Source organism: Epinephelus fuscoguttatus, linkage group LG22, assembly GCF_011397635.1.
Source record: "Epinephelus fuscoguttatus linkage group LG22, E.fuscoguttatus.final_Chr_v1".
NCBI classification, from domain to species: domain Eukaryota; kingdom Metazoa; phylum Chordata; class Actinopteri; order Perciformes; family Serranidae; genus Epinephelus; species Epinephelus fuscoguttatus.
Genome location: NC_064773.1, coordinates 26,624,990 through 26,641,116, shown reverse-complemented (window position 1 = coordinate 26,641,116; position 16,127 = coordinate 26,624,990). Strand labels below are relative to the sequence as shown.

The following is a 16,127-nucleotide window of genomic DNA, read 5'->3' as shown; positions in this document are numbered from 1 at the left end:
TCAAAGAGTTAATGTTTGCATATATGTGTGTGTGTCCTCATATGGCTGTACATGAATGTGTGTATATACTCAGTATGAGCAGGGCACAAGCTGATTAGTTTGAGCCCAAATGGGACGACTAATAAGGAGGAGCTAAGCAGGTCGAGGAGGACGAGCTGCTGAGTCATGAAAAGGAGCAACAAAGACAGACTCAGACATGATGGTAATGATAGATGTTTGTAAGTGCCCATGTTGAGGAAAAGCGCTGAGTTGTGGGCAGACTCAACGCATTGACCAACTGGGCCATTGCTCTATGTGTACGTTTAACCCAAGTGATTGGGGATGTACACAATCCTTCGTCAGTGCAGAATTAGGCAGCTATTTGCGGAGCTGCTGGCTTAGCACTGCTTGTTCACACCAAGCCCATGTACTATTCATATGCCTGACACAGCAACTCCTCTCTCCCACAGAGATTACACACACAACACACTCCAGTACCAACACCACACTGCATGCAAGTCTACTGTAGGCTGAGCACAACACAGAGTAGTCAGACAGCTGAGCCACCTGAAGTTAGATTTATAACATGCTTTTTACTAAGTTTATATCTGGATGATAAAAATGAGTCAAACATAAATAGTCAAATAAAATACTGCAATGACAGAGCGTGGCACAAACATATTCACAGTGAGATGCTTGCAAATGTGAAGCTGCCCATTATGAGAGACAACAACATGCAAAGTTAGAATGCAAAGCAGGCTTTAGAGTTTCGGTGACATGAGTGCTGAGGAAAAAGGTAAACTTATCAGGAGTCACATACACAACATATGTGTGTGAAGCTGTGTGTGTTGGTGTATGTGTGTGTGAATGGGTATCGGTGAGGCGGAGCAGTAAGTGGCGTACCTGACAGCAGTCACATAGCCAATCTGCCCACAGGATGACAAGCCTGAGCCAAGACAGTCAGTCTGCCCATGATTCAGCCTTGAGGAAATACCACATTCATCTGGCAAATGCAGAGTGTGTGTGTGTGTGTGTGTGTGTGTGTGTGTGTGTGTGTGTGTGTGTGTATTTGTGTGAATGAATGAGAGGGTATGAGAGAGATGGAGGGAGGAGGAGAGGAAATGCAACAGCACTGTGTACAGCATCCAGAATGGAAAATGTTCAGCTCAGCCCAATTCTGTACAGTATACTCATACCATAAAGTTTTTACGACATTCCCTTCGGTTTAGAACACTGAGTACTTTAATAGAAAAATGGTGACAGTGCACTATTTTGTAGTTTGGTAGTTCTATAATAGTAACAGAAAATACAAGCGTACCAAACATTTCAATTTAAAATTTGAAACACAAAAACTACTACAACTCTTTCTTATGGATTTGTAACTTGTGTAAGTCTGGACTGGAGCCATCACACCGCCACATATAGAGAGAGGACCGTGAATCATCTTATAAACATATCTCCAGTTTCACAATTTTGCAAACTCATTGCGTCAGTCTTCTTTGCAACACCAGGCACACTACAGCAATATATTCACCAATTTCTAAAGAGCATTTGAGAAACAGGAAGCAATAAAAGCATCTGATTATTTACATACGGGAAGTGGTGACAAAAGTGGTCACAAAAGACCTTTGCATTTTAACATCGGGGGTAAATTTAATCTGCTGCTTTATCTTTAAACAGCAGTGTGTCAGCTAGTGTGCACACAAGCAAAGTGTCCAAATGATAAAAACTGGCAGAAATGAATACAGATACTGAGACTGAGTGTATAGCACACTACATTCCAGTATAAACACTAAACCAGAACATCGTCATGCAGTTTGTTCGTTTGTGTTGTTCAGCTGATAGATGTCTGATGCTTTAAGTTAATATCCATCATGTATTCAGACCAGTACTATGCTAGAAGGTCAGTTCAGTCAGACAACTCGCAACACAGTTACAGTCTGGTGTCTAGACTCCGAACTCATCACGCCCTGTAGACAGTTACATGAGATGGAGAGTGATGAGTGAATGTTGTCCCCCCTAGCTGGAACCTGCAGGTGGATGCTAGGGTGGAGGTGGGGCTGAAAGAGCAGGCAGCAGCATCGACAAGGCAGAGGGAGAGCTGGGAAATTTTTGGAGCGTTAATAGACGACCAGATTGAGCAGGTGTGCTTTGTCAGTGACATGTGGGGAGTGACGAATGACGTGTGTGTTTGAATTAGTGCAGCTCAAGTTGCCTGCCTGAGCTAGATCACAGATGTTGCCCCATTAACATAGTATCAACATCAGCTCTGTTGCAGTGGTTAGCAGTCATGTGAAACCTGGTACAAATGTGTTTGGATATACTGAACACTTTCCCTTCTAGGAACCGAAATGTCCACCGTTTTTGCAGTGTTGTTTACAGGGTTCAAAATGACCACAAGGCAGTTTGTACTTAACTTTGTACAGAATGCTCAACTCTGTTTGGTCAAGTACGTCAAAGACTACAGCCACGCTAATTGCTTTATCAGGTAGCCTACTCAGGCACAGTGTTGCTTTGAGCTAAATGGGAACTGCCCATTGGTTCGACAGCCCATTGGTTCGACATCCCATTGTTCCGACCATATTAAACTCATTGTTCCAAAGTCCGTTCCGAAATCGTCATGATGCCCTGTGGTTAAGGTCTGGTTAGGTTTAGGCACAAAAACCACTTGGTTAGGGTCAGGAAAAGATCATGGTGTGGGTTAAAATGAAAAAGAAAGTGACAAACACATAAGCCGTGAGCCTGCTCCGCCTCAAGCCGGTCACGGCACACCATACACCCGCCGCGAGCCGTTCAGCACCGCGGACAGTCGGACTAATGGGATGTCGAACCAATGGGCTGTCGAACCAATGACATGGACCCGAACTAAATACTGACATCAGCATGCTAACACGCTCATAATGACGATGCTAACATGAAATTTCAGGAGTGATTTTACCATGACCACCATTTTAGTTTTTCACACTGGATGCGGAAGCGCCGCAAAGTGCACCAATTTTCTGTGGAGCGCTGCCCGCTTGCTTTCGGCGCCCTCATTTTCCAATTGACCCATGGCTAAGCCACGCCCCCTCCACTCACTCGGACAAACTATAAACATTCAGTGCCTGGCACTATGGCAGGTGTCACAGTCCACGGCATTTCGCAGGAGGCAATTGATGATTTTTGGGGACGTAACGATTGGATGTCACTGTACACTGAATCATTCAGCATAACGTTTGCTAACCTTTGTTATCTCTGCGATTACAGATAGGCTACATTAATGAAGCTAAGCTCCAGAAGTTAACGTTAGCTTAACTAGAGCCCTATGGACAACAGCTAACAATGATGTACGATCACCAAAGTACAAAACTAGAACAAAATAGGCTAATGAACTCCCAGCAAACAAGGTGACATGATGAACAACGCAGCTAGGAGCTAACATTAGGCTAACTTTAGCTAACGTTAGCTAGAGATGTTAAAGATAACTTTTTATTTCTTTCCAGCAAAGTGACAATATGTTGCCTCAAACACGATGTTGACTTACCTCAGAACAGATGTAGACATCATTGTTAATCTTATTCACGTTGAGTTGATGTTGTGGTCTAACGTTACCACACAACTTTATCCAGAGGAGACACTTTTCTCGGTTGAGATGTGGTTTAAAGTGAAAAAAATACACCTCGTCGCTCAGCCTCTCAGGATACCTTGTGTCGGAGTTGCATGTACCCCATGCACACTGTTTGACCATTTTTAAACTTCAAATCTCCGGAAAAGCTCATAAAACCGAACAAAACTGACTTTCTGTAATGCATTTCAATGAACGTCAGAGAATGTCCAAGTGTATGGGAAAGGCTGTATGCACTGTGATTGGCTCATCGCGTTTGACGGCGGGACTTAGTCATAGGTTAATTGGGCCATTCACACTGGACATAGCATGGCAGCGAGCACCCTAGCCTGCTCACAACGTGCAACAAAAGTTTCAGTGTCTGGTGCATTTTTTCCGAAAGCCGCGAGCAAATCTGCCAAGAAGACACACTGAAAATGTATTGTAAATGATATAAAGTGTAAATTAAATATGACAATTGACAGTTTTCACACATTCTCACACCACGCGTCCATTTTCTCACGCCATGAAAACGTATATTTTAATTATTAACATTACAGAGCACAAAGAAGACACTGTTAGTGTGCTGACAAAACAGAGCAGCTCAGCACAACAACATTACTGTACAGCCCTGTAGTCAAACCAGCCGCTGCTATGATTTTGATGCACGTCTATTTATACTGTTATTGTAACTGTGCTTTTATATACTAAATAAAACTGTCAGCGGGCGGCACGGTGATGTGGTGGTTAGCACTCTCGCCTCACAGCAAGAGATGCTGAAATTTTCAGTGCAGTCTAGTTTTGGATGACTTACTATGACCATGTCAAATTTGATATACTTACTGTCGAGTTTTAGCAAAAATTAAAGAAAAGTTAAGCTCAATTTACATTAGGTCTACAACACATTGACAACTTCCTTGTATATGAACTGTCATAATTTATTTCTCTTCATAGATTTGCTGAAATTTTCAATGGAGAATGACCCTGACTGACCAGGTCATCAGTGTCAACTTCATGGTGGCACTAAAGGAAAAGCCTGAGTCAAGTCATAGCATGGCTAAAGATATCCATTTGAAATTTTACTGGTTGGCTACAAACATCACATTAAGACTGACTGCCAAATTATGTATTGCTATAAAGGTCTGTGCTGTTAGTAATACCCACAGTGATCATGTATCGTGTTGGCAACATATTCAGAAACATATTAAAGATAAATGTCTTTTATAAAATTCTGTTAAATAATTTTATCAGCCAGTATTTTCACCAAGCACGTAAGGCTCATAAAATTATTTTTTTCTGCCACAGATCTTGAGTTTCCCACCACTAGACTTGCGAGTACAATAATCTCATTTTGTACTCACTATTGTTAGTGAGCGTTCTTTGTTGTATGTAATTTCACGGCATCTTCCTGAAAGCACTCACAATTATCTGATAAGCAGCATGCGTCTTTCAGTTTGTGACTCATGAATCTCGTGAGTGGGTGAGATAGTGAAGGCAGAAGTGCTGGGACACGCTGTGTACACTGCAGAGTGGTTCCATAAAAGGAAACACAAAGGGTAGACATCACACTGACGTTGGATTTGAGCCAATGAAAATAAGCAAACAACAAACACTGCATATTTTCCAGGAGTTAATTTATTGGTCCAGCAGATGCAGAATCAACTGTACAACATACTGTCCTCTCATGAATAACCCTCAATTATATCAAGGTGCCTCTCGTTCCACGCATCCAAAACTACAGAAAAATAAATAAAGAATATAATAAAACATTTTTACATTAAAAAAACAAACAAATTTCAAGTATCTCAAGCAAACATGTTAACAAAAGTTTTACTGAGAGAGGTAAGCAGCGGCTTCTTTCTCAACAGATCGTGTTCTTCATTAGTACAAAAATATTTCTACACACTCATTTCATTAAAAGACTCCCAAGAAAGTCATCTCCCATGCATTTCCAGTTATACTGTATGTACACTAACATTTACAAGATATTATTAAAAGCACGCATTGTTGTAATAACAAAAATATAGGTGCTAACATTTGTGCGTAGCAGACAGCAACAGGAAATCAAGGAAAACAAACTTGTAAAATTAAGAACTCTGTTGATTAATCAGCATGCACTGTAGCATTGAAACTAACCAAAATGCAAAATAAATATTCAAACTGTGAAAAGTAAAATATTGACGTGATATGTGGAGTTATTAGGTGATATGTGGTGCCCCTTCTCGAGCAACCAGTTCCAGAGAAATGGCAAGAGAAGCAGCGTCGGGCTTGCAAAACAAGCACTACAGGCACTCTACGGCAAAAATCACCTCCATTACCGTGATGTAACGTGACGTGAAAAAACACATAGTGACACAGAAAACAAACAAAAGTACAAATTTATCCCCACTGTGCAAAATAATCGCTTATTTTAGTGTCAGCATACAAAGGAGTCAATTAAATAATGACGCCAGTGCTTCCAAAGAAGTGCCAAAGAGTTTACAGTGTAAACTAAATACTAAATCCTTCACTTAAAACCAGTGCAACCATAAGTTGAAAAAACAAGGATGGGCTGAAAGATTTATCCAGGTATGAGGGTTGGTCTTTGGTCTCTCCTATACAATAAACCAGCAGAGACTGGTTTCCCAGAGAGCCATTTGAGGAGTGAGATGTAAAAGGAATGACTGTCGATTTAAATGAGTCACAGTTAGCTTCCTTCATTCTGAATGAATTAAATGCACGACGTTTGGAAAGGTTTCCCAAAAAACACAGATTCTTCATTCTCAAAAAGAAAATGTCTGACAGTAGCAAGACATATCCTTGAACATAAATAGGACAGTGATTAATTAACCATGGTCCTTTTTGAATGAAACAGGAAAAAAGTTACTTGTGTTCTCGGCTGACAAAATGATACATTTAGTGAGAATGTTGAAAAGTAACTCTTCAATTTTACTCTTCCTTGTTGTTTTGTGTTATTGCCTTCATTGAGTCTTTGTCAGCGATCCACTTTCCAGCCTCTAGAGCCACGTGACACATTCTTGCAATTTCATTGGCAGGGCTGCAGGACGTCTCGGCGACCAGATGAGCTTCTCCTCAGGTTCTGTAAGCACAAAAAATGCACCAAAACCATTAAGACTTCAGTTAACTTCTGTATTTGGGCAACAATTAACTATGCAACACATTACATTTGGCTGCTAGAAGTTCAACAGCAACAACACGAAAGACAGCGCACAAATATCCTCAGGCCAGATGATACTCTCATGCAGCGTAATCCCTAAACCCCAAGTTACATCACCTTTGTTTTCTCAGGCCCTGATTTCCTCTATGATATTTTTAGAGGGCATAAAAACTACCACTGAGTTCATGAGTGTGTGAAGAGGTCGCTGTGGCTGACTGCGTGTGTGTGTGTGTCTGCACCGAGGTAATCCTCAGGTGATTATGAATGAACCTGACAAGATCCTCACACACCCAACAGCGTTATCCACGCTTTTCCACTGTGCCAGCAAAACTAGTGCCAACAGGCCATTCCCCTGACGCAGTCAATAAAGACACTGCATGTTTTTTTTAACTGTCGCCCGAGAACAATTTGGTTGTCTGTGGTAGGGACCCAATTTTGGTCGAAGCCAATGTCATTATCAAAACAAAAAGAGAAGTGACTTAAACAAACCTAGAGAAAAGTCATGGTTCTACTGAGAGCTTTCACTGTGGACCAAAGTCACAGTTTGGTGGCCATTTTGGAGGATATTTAGTAGCAGTCAGCAGCTGCTTTTCTAAAACTTTAAATTGTCCATCTCAGAAAACAAACATTTCAATTTGTTTCTGAATGGAAAATCATAACTAGCTCTTTTAATTTGGCTTGTTAATATTATCAGCTTGTTAGCACATTAACTAGCTAACTACCTTTTTTTGTTTTTGCGTGCATGATTAGCACAAAACACATATCTAGTGCAGGCTAATTTTAGCATGTTACATTTGTGTCTTTGCTAATTGAGCCTGCCAGTTAGTTATTTACTTACTACTTTCTATCACAAAAAAACTAATATTTGTTTATTTTAAGTATAGAATTATTATTGATCAGCTCTTTTAATATTGAATATTGTCAGCTTGTTAGCATGTTAACTAGCTGTCATTGTTTTATTGTTAGCACATTTGATTAGCACAAAACAAACGCATCTAGTGGAAGCTAGCTTTAGCATTTTACATTTGCTAAATGAGCCTGTTGGCTACTTGTAGCCTGCTAGATTGGCTCTTCTAAAATATCTTCATTATACTTCAGACAAAAAAAATAACATTTGTTTGCTTCAGAGTGGAAATTGGTTTTATCAACGATTTTAATTTAGCCTCTAAATGCTGTCAGCTTGTTAGCACACTAACTACAATTGTTTTATCATTAACACGTTTGATTCACACAGAGCCAGTGTATCTAGTGGGAGCTAGCTTTAGCATTTCACATTTGCTAAATGAGCCTGCTGGCTACTTATAGCCTGTTTAGCTCCAGCTAAAATGTCTTAATTCTTCACAAAAAAGTAACATTTGTTTTTTCAGAATGGAAAATCATTAAATAACCGACACTTAAAATTTAGCTTTTGAATACTGTCAACTTGTGAGCTCCGAACTATCATTGCTTTATTATTAACATGTTTAAGTAGCATAAAACAAGCGCATCTATTGGAAGCTAGCTTTAGCATGTTAAATTTTTGCCTGCTGGCTAGTTTGATTATCTCTTCAAAAATTCTCCTTGTTTAGGGGCAGAATTTTCTAATGAGTTAATTGTGCCACACTAATCTGGTTCGTCTGGTTGTCAGATACTCATCTGACGTCAATAGTGTTAGATGTGGCTGCTGGCAGAGCTACAGTATGAAGCAACTGCAAAGCCTCTACTGTGTGTTTACCTTTGAAAGACTAAGAGTGAAACCACTTTCAGATATTGGAGGACGGTTCGTCTTTAAGCAGGACAAGACAGGCCAAAAATAAACCAAACAGAGACAAGAACAGGATAGTCAGCATGAATCAGCGTAGCAAATCAAGCAGATTGTGGTTATGACAACAACAATGACGCAAGCGGGCAGGAATCACAGGAATGTAAACTGGGAAGTGAGGGTTCCCCGTAACCATATATAGTATGAGAGCTTTTTTTTATTTTCCCACACTGACAGGAAACAGCGCTGCTAAACACATATTTCCTGTGAATCAGATCTGGAATAAGCAGACTTACTATGAGAGCATATCTGGGCAGAGAGTCAGTTTACCAAAATATGATGCGTTTATCATAAGAGACTCAAATGTGATTAACAGAAGTAATACATAGTGTGCATGGGTAAATTTTGAGCAAAATGTGCATCTATATTTCTTTACATAATTTGAGATTTAGCGTTTGTCTTTTTGCTGTTCTCAGTTAAGTTCAGGAAAAGAAATGTCAGCTGTGAACAATGTAAAAGAAGATACAGCCACAAGAAGAGAGCAGAGGGATGAGATAAAAAAGAGCCTGACAGCCAGAGACACTAGAACTGAGTGAATACTTACAGGCAAACTTTGCCCAGCCAGTGCTTTAAGGTGCAGAGGAGGAGAAGGCAGTAGAGGAAAAGAGGAAGGAAAACAAGTGAGTGACAAGAGAGTGAATATACATGCTGTCTGAAAGTCTGTATAAGAGGCTGTCAGAAAGGAAACAGAAGATGGGAATGTTTTGTAGTGTCTCGTGGTGTCCTTGATGCTGTTTAAAGAGTTTTCCATCCTGTAAAAAACTGAATTCTCTGCAGACACACAAACCTCTAGCCAAATAAAAAATGTCTAATTAGACACCAGCTTCTCGTGACTTGAGTCGAAATAATTAGGCCCTGGCCTTAGAAACCCATAACAATTGAGTTTTAGTAACTCTAAATATATAACACTTGACATTAAATTAAAGTGTGTTTGTGTTTATAAGAAACGTACCTGTCCCGCTAGGGCGAGAGGGATGTGTGAGGGGTTGCAGAGTGCCAGCGAGGCAACAGACGGAGGCAGCTCCTGGATCGGCGCCTCGTCCAGGTCATCGATGCGAGGTTTCTTGATGTTTGTCTCGGGGCTGGTCAGAGGAGTCACACTGTTCCTCCTGATCAAGGTGCCAGGACCCCTCTTCACCTCCTAAGCACAAAAAATTAAGACACTTAGAGTCCGAAATCAAGTTGCATAACGACGTATTTTAAGCGCTGTATATCATAATAAAACAGTGCAAAAGAATAATCTGAATAGCTTCCTATCAGCTTTCTGTAATGACCCAAGCTTTATCAATTTCTTTCCATTTCCCTTTGTAAGGGGCCAGCAGAACATTTCCAGTAATCAGTTTATCAAGCATTACCTCCGGTCTGTCTCTGTGGGTGTTCACTGCCTCCACATTTAGAGAGATGGACTCCACTTTGCACCCGTAGGCGACCGGGGTGAGCTTCAGCACCGTGTGGAGGGGACACTTCAGGTAGGGCATCTCCTCTGGAATAGGACAAACATAGATATGAACATCAGATTTGAGTGCCATGAATCATTTTTTAGACAATGACACTAAATGTGAGGGCTTATGGGAGCTGTAGTACCCACCTGCACTTTTATCCAGGAAGTAGGCCAGCAGGCAGCGCATGACAGCCTGGTGACAAATAACCAGGACGTTCTCTTGCCTCTCTAGGTCCATGATGACCGGCTCCACCCGCTGAACCAGATCTTGGTAGGACTGTAAATCAGGATTGTGTGGTTGTTTATTTTTGTCATTATAATATTAAATACCTGCGTTGTTATATCTGGAATGATAATATGGATTATTGTGCTCAATCAGTCAGAAATCAAAATAAATGCTTTGTATTTTGGGTGTGTGAAGGTGTCCAGTGGTTGCAGACTGTGTGTACCTCTCCAGCTGGGTAGCGATAGTAGTATTTGTCTTCATCTCTCAAAGCAAACTCCTCTGGGAATTTCTCCTTCATCTCATCATACGTCATCTCTTCACACAGTCCCTACAAAGAACAAAGAAGTATGATATTTCAGTTTGGCTACAGCTGATATTTTGTGTCAGGTGGTGTAATAGCATGTGTTAAAGTGATACTCACAGCGTCTATCTCATTGAGAGCCTTCCACTGCTCGTACGGGACTCCCAGGTGCTCTGCAGTCTGGATGCTGCTGCACAGCTGGCTTGTCCAAACCTTCAGATCCTGCAGCTGCTGCTCCTCCACAAACCGAGCCAGGGCAACTGAAAACTACAGCAGAGAGGGAGCAATATTTAGCACCTGATATTTATCGATTATGATGTATAAATCTATTTCATGGTTCTGTCTGTTGCTGTCTGTACCTGTTTGCCGCGAGGTGAGAGGCCTGCATCACCGCCCAGCCGTCCCTCCAGGTTGTCGGTGCTCTCTCCGTGCCGACACAGGTAGATGGTGCGGGGCTGAACGTGGATGTTCATCAGGTAGTAGACAATCTTACTCTGGATGTGATCCTGGATCCGGTTGACAAGGAAACGGCGGCCCACATCTATCACCTTGATGAAGGAGAGATCCCTGGAGGAAGAACAGGAGCGATTAGTGTCTGAGTTTGTATCGGATGTTGCGGATGTTCTAAGAAAACCAACGCTGATTATTTACCTGTCATACTGATCAGGGTCCAGAGGTTGGTAGCTGGTTTTGTAGCATTCAATTCTTCTCTGGAAATCCAACATGGCATCAGTCTTGTTGCAGTCCCGGTAGTCAGGACACGACACCTTCACTTCCTGCGCAGGGAGGAAGACTGTCAAGCGGCAAACAACACGCCTGATGCCAGAGAGTTATAAACATTTTGTGTCATTTCAAACAGGATGCATGGTGATGTCATTCTGTTTGTGACCTACCATGATGTTTGACGCGATGACGCTGGGATCGTCGCACACGGACTCGATGAAAAAGACCTGGGCACGAGACAGAAGAGCAGTTAGAAAGTTGCTGCATTGTTAATGATGTCATACCTTGAGTCCTCAGGTCGCCATAGTAACACTCACCTTGAAATCATTTTCACTGCCAAACTGCAGGATCATGTCTCGCCTTTCCCTTGTTGTGTTTGTGGCATCAAAGACCTGAAAGAGACATAAAAAGAGCCTTGTAAGATGATATGTTTTCATGAGATCATGTCACAAATTGGATTAAGTAAAAAAAGTATGCAATACATGATGGGAAACTCACCGCTACTTGGCCTCCCTCGTCCTTCAGATAGGATTTGACATCCCTCAAGGCTGCTAAGGCACATTGCCTAAGGAACAAAGACAGTTATTTTTATTTTGTGTTCTCAATAAAATGTATATAGTAGATTAATTGTGCTTGTGTATTTGTGTTGAACTTACTGCCTGATTTTCACGGCACACTCATTATCAGGCTTGAAGAAGTCATAGGAGCTGTAGTTCTTGACCGCCTCTCTGCGGTACTCTCCCACATTGAAGACTACAACACAAAGACAGAAGTAGAAGCATGAACATGATGTCCTGGAGGTAGAAACATAAGTCGATGCTGCTTGGCGAAACACTTCGAGAAGCAGAGTGTTGTCCTGTAACTGATATGCTACAAATTACCATGTGTTGTTTACCTTTGGTGGGCATGCCGATCCAGTTGAGGTAGCGGGTGAGTTTCTTGGACATGTACGTCTTGCCTCTAGCCGGAAGACCCACCATCACGATGACCGTGGGGGGGTTGGCGAAGTGAGGGGCGCCGGCCGCTGCAGGGAGGGGTGACAAGGTAGGGGAATGTGTTATGACAGCGGTTGCAGAACTGCTAACGATTTAACGCCATCCTTAACAAGCTGTATCAGTCAGTCAGTGAATGAGCAGTACAAAACACTGACATATTTAGCATATGCAACCTGAGACAGCCATAACCAGCTGCCAGAGACCTGGGACAAAGAACAGCTGCTCACCAAGAGGTGCAACTTTTCCTGGATTCATTCATTATTATTATCTCTATTTCTCCCCATGCTGTCACACACAGCGGGCACGTGGCTGTCTGCTGCCGCCAGACTCGCCTTTCACTTCCACTTCATTGCACATCTGACCCAATTCTGCGCGCGCTGAACCGGCTCACACGACCCAGATGAATTGTTTTCACCTGACCACATATACTGTAACCGCACCCTGAGGTCCATATGAGGTGTTATATCATATGATATGTTGGTGCAGGTTGCCCTGGATTTACAGAGGAATGCAGGGCGTTGTTTCGACATGAAAAACGTGTTTTGTAGGTCACTGACATTGTGAATAAATTACCTGAGATTGTTTAAGTGAAGCAGCAAATGCTTCATGTCAAATTTCCTTAGTTCCCTCATCTCCTTCAGTGGGTCTTTTTTTTTCATCCAGGTGTGCAGGACTCTTTTCAGTCTCTATCAAAGTAGCTGTAAACATTAGCAGTGCTCACTCATCGCATGATAACGCCCCGAGAGCTCATTTATACTTGCTAATCTTGTTTCCATAACAAAAGAGCCACGTTGCTTAAGCAGAAAAACGGATCATACTCTAAGACGATCCTCGGACACCTGGGTCATTGTCACCTCCCCGACCTGTCCGTTCTCTCTTCATCCATCTCCATCTCACCTACTGTACAGCATCCAACCTCTGCTGTTTTTAATTCTGCTTTTGTGAACCCAGATGTGCAGCTACTTTGTCAGTGTAAAGAAAACCTTTATGTCTTACACCTCAAGTTAAGGTTGTTCTAATATTGTTCAGTGCTTTTAAATCATCTCCAGCTGTAGCATTACATTTTAGCACTAAAATCTGAAATGTCTGCCAAGTTTGTGGAGAAATTTGAGGCAGAAATTTGCAGATATTTGACTTCTGTCCACCCTCTTTGCATCTATGAAAATTCCCCAGAAGCGCAAACAAAAGAGAAAGCCTCTCAGTGACACAGAGAGGCTGCAAATTGCTGCAGAAACCACAGAGTGCCTGTTCTCTGAGCACACACATCCCTCAACAATAATGTCTTCCCTGTGGTCTCTTTGGTGTCGAGCCAGAGAGGACACAGCGGCCAGGGTCGCGCCATGCACACGCGCTGCCCAGCTGACCAATTGGAAAATGGTACCGCTTCAAAAAGCCTGGGAGACAGAGGTTGCGGGGCACCTTGGTAACCATGGTGACGGGGGCTTCGTCACGGCTCAGATGGAGGACTGTGACGTGCGGCGCGTGCTAATGAGGACCACCAATCAGTGAAGTAAAGTCAAAAGACCGGTGAAGGGCAGGTGCGCTGCGACGTCACAGCGGAACTATGGCGGCCGGCGGAAACACGAGTGAAAATGTCGAGTAAAATTATGTTAACTGTTACAGAAACACTAATTGGTTGGTGAAAGGTTGTACTACGTGAACAGAAGTGGCCGAGCTGACCACTACAGACACGCTTCGTCACTAAGAGAGCTATAAAAGACAAAGGGGCTGTCTAAACACTGTAAGTCCATTTAAAAATACAGCAGGGACAGACAACGACAGAAGAACGTATAATGATGCTTGGAATATCATATGAATATAGAAATATCACAGGGTTTTACCTCTGCGAGGTGCCGGCTTGTCATCCTTGGTGGGCACCCAGATCTTTTGGATCCTGTTCTGGGTCAGCTCTCTGGGCATTCCTTAAGGACTGAAGAGTCGCACAGTACACGAGAACCGAGCCGGTTAAATTCCGAGGAAACAAAGGACCGAAAAAGAGCCGGTGGTTGTTAAAGCAGGAGCCTCGTCCGTTCAGCTAAAAATGAGTCGAGCTGCTCTCAATGGCGCGTTGAGCCGGGCTAATCTGCCGGTCTGCGGCACACATCCGCTATATAACCCGGCCAGGCTGGGAGAGCAACGTGACTGCTATGACGACATATACACGCGCGCGCACACACATACACGAACACGCAGGCAGCCACAGCGCCTCTGTGTGGTAATCCAACTCTCATAGATAATATTTCATGTATTTTCATTTGTATGAAGTGTAATAATAAACAAAGGTTTTCCCCTATTTTACATAGTGTCTTTATTTTTAAAATATTTTTTAATTAGCAGAGGCAGCCGAAGTAATTTATATTTATTCTATATTACTATTTTATTAACATTATTACATTATCGTTATTTAAATATACACAAATATATTACGATAGTAGGCTATATTTATATACGTATATTCTAATTTGTATTTAGTGTATTAGTAAACAAAGACTTATTCAGATTAATGTCTTCATTATTTTTTCAAAACGGAAGCAGCAGCCAAAGGGATTTAAATTCAGTCTAAATTATTATATTTTAATAATATTATTAGTCTCTTTTGAAATACAATATTTTTAAATATATTTTCAAACTATTACAGGCTATTTGCTGTTTGTTTTTATCTTTTTAGTAAGATTGCAAGTGGTAGCTGTAGTAATGTAGTAATGATTTTACTATTTTCTACATTAGATTTTTTTTTATGAAGTCATCAGAACTTAAATACAAAGGGTGGATGCCTTTAATATCACTCATAATAACTTAATAAGCACTCTCTCCACTTCTACCTGTTGCTACAACACAAGCTCCGTGGCAGTCTCCCCTCTCTGAGATCACACCCTGAAGAAACGTGCAGAATCTCACATCAACTCTTTCTGCTTCCTCACACCGGGTTGTCCCATTGACTCATAATGGGTATGGTCATATATAGCGTTTACTGTATATAGTGATTTCGTAAAAACTTCAAAAAAAGCCCTCACTGACCTAACAGGTTTGAACTCGAGTGCACCAAGAGTTTTGACGGGGAATGATGAGAAATCAGACTTAAAATAAGCGACATCACATCATAAATATATACTAATTCATCGTGTTTTAGAGCTATAGGAGAGCATGTATGAACCTATCCGATTGTTTTTAAAAAGCAGTGTGTGTATGCAGCTTTCTACAGTGCATGACTAAATATAGGCTACTCACTGAGCTTCTGCTGGTTTACAGTTTCAGCCTGAAACTTATACAACCAGGCTGCAGATGGAGAGCCCAGATGAACACACACCACCTCATCAAACCATTACCTTGCAATACTTTTCAAGCACAATATATCTTATCTTCAAATCTCTCTGACATCCAAATTTAGCAACTGCGTTATTCGCAAGTGACTCAAAAGCGCATCTGCATTGTTCATCGCTGACTTTTCATGATTCAGTTTGCACTCGCAGCTATTATTTTTCTGCGATTACACCTATAACCTCTTTTGGAATGTGCTATACCCTATGTGAAGATTGGTGATGTATACTTTTCATTCTACGGTAATAATAATGTAGTATTTGAAGTACATTGTGGCTGCACTGTAAAAAAAAAATGTAGTTCAAAATTCTTTTTATTAAGGTCTGCATTTCTTCAACTTTTTACAGTGTAGTGAAATTCCTCCGTTGCTTCAGTTTGAAAAGCCTCTGAACTCTCTCCAACCTTTTACCCCAAATTTATTGTAATCCAACTGAATTCCTGTTTATTAATCAGAGTGACAAACTTTTTTCCTGTTAACCACTTGAACAAAGGGCAGCTGTGGGACAAAAGGAGTATAGTTTTGCTATTTATGTGTTGAACATCCTCCCTAAAACATGAAGAGTGAGTGCAGTTATTTTCTCCAGCACAAGGAGAACAGAAGGA

General features: G+C 41.6%; 1 protein-coding gene across 3 annotated transcripts; it reads right to left on the bottom strand.

The window, feature by feature from the left end:
• Positions 1 to 5,179: 5,179 nt before the first annotated feature.
• pfkfb3 (6-phosphofructo-2-kinase/fructose-2,6-biphosphatase 3) lies at positions 5,180 to 14,308 on the bottom strand. Of its 3 annotated transcripts, none has more exons than XM_049566706.1 (15): positions 14,048 to 14,307; positions 12,107 to 12,235; positions 11,868 to 11,964; positions 11,710 to 11,776; positions 11,529 to 11,603; positions 11,382 to 11,438; positions 11,140 to 11,264; positions 10,848 to 11,055; positions 10,609 to 10,755; positions 10,411 to 10,515; positions 10,109 to 10,238; positions 9,876 to 10,003; positions 9,473 to 9,661; positions 9,065 to 9,087; positions 5,180 to 6,641 (listed from the first exon to the last, which is right to left on the bottom strand). In XM_049566706.1, the coding sequence occupies exons 1-15, from the start codon at positions 14,124 to 14,126 to the stop codon at positions 6,635 to 6,637; spliced, it is 1,566 nt and encodes a 521-aa protein (XP_049422663.1). In that variant the 5' UTR covers positions 14,127 to 14,307; the 3' UTR covers positions 5,180 to 6,634. The 3 variants fall into 3 exon arrangements, with proteins under 3 accessions (XP_049422663.1, XP_049422662.1, XP_049422664.1); XM_049566707.1 differs by lacking the exon at positions 5,180 to 6,641 and adding an exon at positions 6,697 to 8,484 and having other exon boundaries at positions 14,048 to 14,308; XM_049566705.1 differs by lacking the exon at positions 9,065 to 9,087 and having other exon boundaries at positions 14,048 to 14,302.
• Between the last annotated feature and the right edge of the window lie 1,819 nt (positions 14,309 to 16,127).